The sequence below is a fragment of the Papaver somniferum genome, chromosome 5, assembly GCF_003573695.1.
Source record: "Papaver somniferum cultivar HN1 chromosome 5, ASM357369v1, whole genome shotgun sequence".
Lineage (NCBI taxonomy): Eukaryota > Viridiplantae > Streptophyta > Magnoliopsida > Ranunculales > Papaveraceae > Papaver > Papaver somniferum.
In genome coordinates, this window is record NC_039362.1 from 163,056,380 (window position 1) to 163,062,854 (window position 6,475).

At 36.6% G+C, this 6,475-nt stretch overlaps 1 protein-coding gene across 2 annotated transcripts; it reads right to left on the reverse strand.

The window, feature by feature from the left end:
- Nucleotides 1-264: 264 nt before the first annotated feature.
- LOC113283476 (BTB/POZ domain-containing protein NPY4-like) lies at nt 265-5,311 on the reverse strand. 2 transcript variants are annotated; one of them, XM_026532746.1, is made up of 5 exons: nt 5,158-5,311; nt 3,976-4,711; nt 2,634-2,703; nt 1,280-2,461; nt 265-1,086 (listed from the first exon to the last, which is right to left on the reverse strand). In XM_026532746.1, the coding sequence occupies exons 2-5, from the start codon at nt 4,035-4,037 to the stop codon at nt 508-510; spliced, it is 1,893 nt and encodes a 630-aa protein (XP_026388531.1). In that variant the 5' UTR covers nt 4,038-4,711; nt 5,158-5,311; the 3' UTR covers nt 265-507. The 2 variants fall into 2 exon arrangements, with proteins under 2 accessions (XP_026388531.1, XP_026388532.1); XM_026532747.1 differs by lacking the exon at nt 5,158-5,311 and adding an exon at nt 4,978-5,108.
- Nucleotides 5,312-6,475: the final 1,164 nt, after the last annotated feature.

Genomic DNA, 6,475 nt, shown 5'->3' on the forward strand with positions numbered 1-6,475 from the left:
CCAACACACAAGAAATAACGTGATTCTGTGTGCTACACCAACATCCACGGAAGGATTTTAGTTTATTTCATACTCCATGAGTTCGAACAGTTACAATTATAAGATCTCATGACCATTTATTTTATGTGACAAGCCAACAAAGATTCTCGATCTCCTTGCATGAATTCCCACATGGTGAGTGCTCATGAAAACACCCCACACCTAGAAAAGTAAAATATAATTTTGCAAAACAAAGGAATGACAAGGAACACAGAATCACTTCACTTTTAGTTAGAGAACTTAACTTGATTGCTAGATAAATTTACTTGAAAACCATACACATTTTGCCGTTTCTTTCCTAAGAGCAAGTAATAGTAGTAGTACTCCACATTAGAAATTTCTTCCATTACATTTTTTTAACTGGAAGAAATTGTCAGTAATTCTAAAAGTCCTAATATGTCAAGGAGATTGAGAGGCAAAATGGGAGAAAGAAGCTCATCAATCACACACACTTCTCTTATCTCTTAACTAAGAAACTGAATACCTTCTGTTCCTTGAAGGTGTTGATTTTACTTCTTCTTTGTTGGTAGACCCAGGGCTCCCAGATGTGTCATCAGTACTACTATCGTCTTGCCCACCTTTGCTGGACCATAACTTTGCAAATACTTTCTTCGTCGCAAGTGTTCCCTGTACCTTAGCAGTAGCAGCCGTTTCATGACTATTTCTACTTTTCTCATCAGTTTTCAGACTTCTTCTACTTCCCAATTTAAGGGAAGCTAGCTCCCCTTTCAGAACCTTGAGCTCCTCAACTGTTGGAACTGAATCCCAATCTTCTTCTGTGTTGGTTGTTGCAGTTCTAGAGCTTCCGTGTGAACCCCCATTTTCTCTCGGAAGTAAAGACCGCAAATTCCCAGGGAGATCTGGTTTTACTGCAGTATTAGGAGCTTTTGAAGCTCTAATCTGTTCAAAGAAAAGGACCTGTACAACTACTCGCAATGGAAGCCGTTCATTTTGTACAGCATGCATAGATGCATCTACGGAGAGCTTCTTGCAGTTCATCAGTCTACAGATTTTTTTCCTCTCGCTCTTGCTTAACGCAGGGTGCTCCTGGAGGATTGATTTAAGCATTATTAGCAATAGTTACGGAATAACAAGTTGTCATACAAAATATAATGACGGCAAAAATAACATAAAGACCCAGATTTCTGTTATCATTATATTGATTGATATAAATCAATGACGGCCGAGAATGTATATGATTTACTTGAGATGAAATAACATAACAAAGTTGGAAACTTACTTTGAGATATGTGTCTATAGCACGGTAAAGTCGGTCATGAACTGGCCTTGGAAACCTTGAAACAGATTCTGCCAGTGCAACAAATTTTGACAAAGGAAGATTTCGGTCCTTTGAGATTTCAGTAAGGTACCCATCAACTAGTTTTGCTACAGCTTGTTTCGATGTATCTGAGATAAATGTTGGGCTTCTGATTTCTTGCAATTCTTCTTCAGACATTGGTTTATCACTGGTTATTCCTTGTTCTTGCATCACAAACTCCTCCACTATACTCTGTATCACATCAACATCGTATAGAATTATTTCTCCAGCTGGAGCTGGAATAAGAAGGTCAGCTACTATAGCCTCCTCCAACTGTCGGCCGATCCTTCTAACCAACCGTTTCTTCCCGATTTCTCCACAATCAAGCAGGATAGCAGCTTTTAGCAGTTTCAATAAAAAAGTACATGGGACACTGCCACTTTCTATAGGCAACAATAATACAATGGTGTCCACCAATGATTTGTATTTCAGAAGATCATTAGCCTGGACCAAACCCTTGCTGAAACTTGGTAACTTCTTCAGTGCGTAAGACTTTAGGGCTTCACCTATTATATCATTGGACACTCTACCTTTGGTTTTTATTGCTAGTATTGCACGTTTGAAGAAATCTATCTCGAGCTCACACAAATCCTCCACCCACCAATCTTTTGGGACTGCCTGTTGTTTCTTTACATCGTTCCACTGTGGTTCAATCCCATTTTCTGATGGAAGTTTTTTACGGTTGTAAGTGTAAGTCCACTCCACTTTAGAAAGGTCAATTGAAGCATTAGAAGCTATGGAATCAATGCAGCGGCTGACCACCTTTAAATCCTCGGGCCATGGTAGGAGAGATCTTGTAGTTTGAAGAACGATTATTGAATCTTTCCAGCTTCGCAGAATGCTGGCATTTAGAAAGACATCAATCTTGTAAACTAAGTTTCCTTTCTCAACAGATTCGTGCATCTCTAGATACTCTGCGGCACAACGAGCTGCAACCACATTGTAAGCATTTAAGGTAACTTTCATTCCATAACAGAACTTTGCACATAACTCAAAGGAAGCAGATCCACCGGGAATATCTCTGATGTGGATTTCAGCATTGTTCTCCTCATTAGCAACTGATGCCAGCTTTTGTAATCGAGCACTCTTGGACAACAGAGGGAACTACAGAACAAAGACATCATAATCACCGTGTGTTAGAATTATCATGAAAATTCCTCTAAGTTGAGGACACACCAACACATGCAACTACGGAATTTGGTTTAGCTGACCCACTTATTATATTGTGGTCGAAAAGACTTTAACTGATCAAAATTGACTGAAGGTTCACATATACCTTGTGTAGATAAAACTTCACATCGCCTACAATAATAATGATGTCAGTTGCTAGTTCAGCAGCAACGTATCTGCAAACATCAAAAGTTCCTTAAACCATGTTTCAATTAACCATATGAATTCAATGCACACATGTATAAGTATTAAACCAATATATATATATGGTGAAATTAATCAAGGGTAAGTGACACAACATCGAAAAGGTAGGGAGTCAAAACTACAGAGTTCTACTATCATCTTCACGAAAAAGAAAAGAGACAAAAGAAAGTTTCTGAGAGCAAATTATGGAAGGTGATCTACCCAATCATGCTTTACTAGGGTATGCAAAGAACAGCCTGGCTCCATATAACTGAACAACTAATCCAGATCCTAGATAACAAAAGTCAAGATAAAAGATTCATAACAAAACACGGAAACAAATAGGTTTTCCCGCCTAGTCATTCCACCACAAAACAAGGTCAGGGTTAATTGGTGTGAAGTGTTCAATTCTCCATTAGACAATACAGTGCGTTGGAACCATGTGTATATATGGTTCATCGAATGAAGATAAAAATGAAACACCGAGTAAGATAATTATGTTACTATTTTACCACCTAGCAACCTAAAACTGAAGTACTGTTCACAAAAGAGCATGACAACACAAAAATATAGCCTTTAGGATAGTGTGTTGCAACCTAAAGAACCTGATCTAGAAGATGAAAAGTGAGAAATCGGCAACAAACCCCCTTTTTGATATGAAAGAAGAAAAATAAGCTCAATTGTTTTCTACTCAGGCAAATACGAGAGAAGAAGGATACTCTTATCTAACAATTTATTTTATCCTGATTAAGAAAAACTAACAAGGCAACCTCTACTCTTTGACACGACACCAATAGCAAAAGACTCATATCGAGATCTTTGGCAAGATGGACCAAACACCTAACATATAAATCAAAATCAGATCAGGGAAAACTACCTAGATAGCAATGGAAAGGAAAGCGAACATGTTATAACTCTCACATGATCTGATGAAAGAACATAAGATATAACTTAACATTCAGTTTTGAGAGGCTGCGTAAATACTAAACCTTAATTTGTTTGATAAACCAATATGAAGCATTCAGTATTATGGAGATTGATAAATCAACTTGTTTGATGAGGAAAAACTGAACCATCATTGAATCAAGCTTTGCCCAATTAAGCAACCAGATATCAGTTATTAGACAAACAATAAGCATTACAGACTTGAGACAAATGCAATCCAGATTATAAAACAGTGGGAGGCAAGACATCATCACCAGAATCCTATCACAGATTCTAAATCATATTTTTACAATGTAAACAAGCTCAAAAAAAGCATATACCTGACATCATTTCCATTCGTCTGAAACGAATCAGGCTTGGATCCAAGTTTCATAAACTTCATCTTGACAAGATAAAGATCTGGCTTCTATACTTTCACTTATCCAATTCCTCTATTTGTAAGTAACAAAACAATCCTTTCCTCACTTATCAATGTAACAACTGAAAGCCAACGGCACAACCCCAACTAGAAACCGACTTCAACCAACTAAACCAACAGAAACCCAAAGTAGTTAAAAAGAAACTGAAAACAAAAGAATCCAACCCAAGCTGTGTTTAGTGTTTGTTTTGTGAATGTGACCAAACTTTCTGAACTTAAAGAGAAGAAGGATGGATCAAGTGAAAGGATATATAGTATATTGTTGGGACCGAATCTTTTGAACCAATCGATGCAGGAGATTAATAATTTAATTGGTAAAGGAAAGAAATATCACTAAAATGGTGAGTGGGTCTGCAAGAGAAATAAAAATTGAAGGACTTCTCTTGAATGATAAGATACCAAAAGAAGAGATTGTTTCCTGGGTCGACTGCAATTGCTCATGGACCTCGGGCGTCCATGGTCAGCCCTAGACACATTAACAAGCACTAAACTAATGCATTTCCAGAGACACACCCACCACAAGATACTGACACAATATTGTTTATCTAATCCTTTTTGATCTGCAAGAACAAGTTTCAAGTTCCTAACAACCCTAAATTCCTTTCCTACCAATTTGTTTAATCATCTTCTGTTTTCACCTGCACCATGGGAGAAAAAAATTACATCTCATTAGTGATGATAATAAGAGATTCATGAAATAGTACAGTAAAAACAAAAACATGAATGAATTATTATTATCTCTTGAAAAGAAGAGATGGGATCAAAGAAATACAAACCCTAAACAAAACAAAAAGCCCCTTATGGGGAAGAGAAAATAAATACATTAAAATCAAAATTGGAGAACACAGAATCAACCTAAAAATTGAAACTTTAATGAACAATACAATCTCCAAAAAACACTGACCATATCATCATCTTTTAAAACACTTAAACAAATACCAAATGGAGTTCTTCCCACCCACACTTTGTAATGATATATCACACCAAAATCCAACCTAGAAATATAAGCTTCATAACAATGACCAACCTAAAAACCATGAACTAAAAATGATTAAACGAAAATAAAAGTTTTTCAGACACCAACCTAGTAAAAAAAGAGAGCTTCCGTTCTTCTCACACAGAGCTAAAACAGTGGGTGCATTTCTTGTAGTTGAAAATGAATTAAAAATGGAACAAACTCGGAGCCAGAAAAAAAATTCTAGGGGTGCTAAAATAATCTGTAAGAATGTAGGGACTTTTAATGGGCTAAAATATTATTATTGGTGGACTAAATATAAGAAAATAGGTAAAATAAAGGGTTTGTATGTTGTTTTTGAGAATTTAGTCAACCCTTGGCTCTACCCCCTGAACTTAAACGTCATTGCCAATAATAACACACAAAGACCCGTACCCTTTCATTGATTCATGAGCAGTGTACCCGGCAGCAGCAGCATTATATTGCTCTCTGACAAAACCCACCTTCCCCTCCCTATCTCTGAGAAACCATCAATCAAAACAAACAAAAAACAAAAACCAACACTACCTCTACCCAATAAAGAATTTAGCTGTCATTTTTTTCATTTTTTTTTGGATTCTACTTTATGATTTTAGCTGTTTCTCACTAACCCATACATAATATTGGCATATTCAACCGGAACCCAACAAAGACATATAAAAGCCCAAAAAAGCAAAGGAAAATCTCAGAATGTTTATTACTCCACCACAGCACAGTCTCGTTAGAATCACTGCTACTACTACCCACCAACAGCAACAAATCTATAGGTCCACCACTATCTTCCTCCAATCCACGTTTCCCCCCCCTTTACTTTTTTATTCATCGACAAAAGTTCTCTAGACAAAAGGCATCCAAATTTCCATCTTTTTTATTTATTAAAAATCTTTGTTTTTTTGATATTAAAAAGTTTTATCTTCTTCGTTAAAGAGGAGAGTTATTAATATCTACACAGTTGGAGCAGCGCAACATCAGGCGGCCCATTACACTATTTTAGGTCCATTAACTCTTTCTCTCACCAAATCTCTGTACCGTTATGCACGCCAACCTGACATTGTAAATTTACTTGCTCCCTATACCATAGACCTAAATTCCGAATATACCCTTCGATTATCACATTTATTACGAAAGGGTCCTGTTCTCTCTTGGAGTACTTCTAGAACATATATTATCACTTTAGATAGAATCCGATGTTCATAAAGTCATGCATCTTTAATCTTTGATCAAATGTGATTATTCAGATCAAAGTTGATGCCGGCCCCACACAGTAGTATTAGAAGTAGTAGTGGGTCCCATTGTAATGTTGAACTAAGCTCTGATTTCTAAACATTTGATTTCAACCATGCATGCTGCTAATAATTATTCTTCTCTTGCTTTTTAACCTTAAAAAGCAACAAAACGGATTGTTATG

What these genes read in the sequence shown, in the direction of transcription:
- LOC113283476 (XM_026532746.1), bottom strand. Translation starts at nt 4,037, where the DNA reads ATGAAGTTTATGAAACTTGGATCCAAGCCTGATTCGTTTCAGACGAAT. An exon ending in ACGAATGGAAATGATGTCAG is followed by an intron (nt 2,704 to 3,975) that starts GTATATGCTTTT and finishes TGATGTTTGCAG; the next exon opens with ATACGTTGCTGCTGAACTAG. An exon ending in CTATAGACACATATCTCAAA is followed by an intron (nt 1,087 to 1,279) that starts GTAAGTTTCCAA and finishes TCAATCCTCCAG; the next exon opens with GAGCACCCTGCGTTAAGCAA.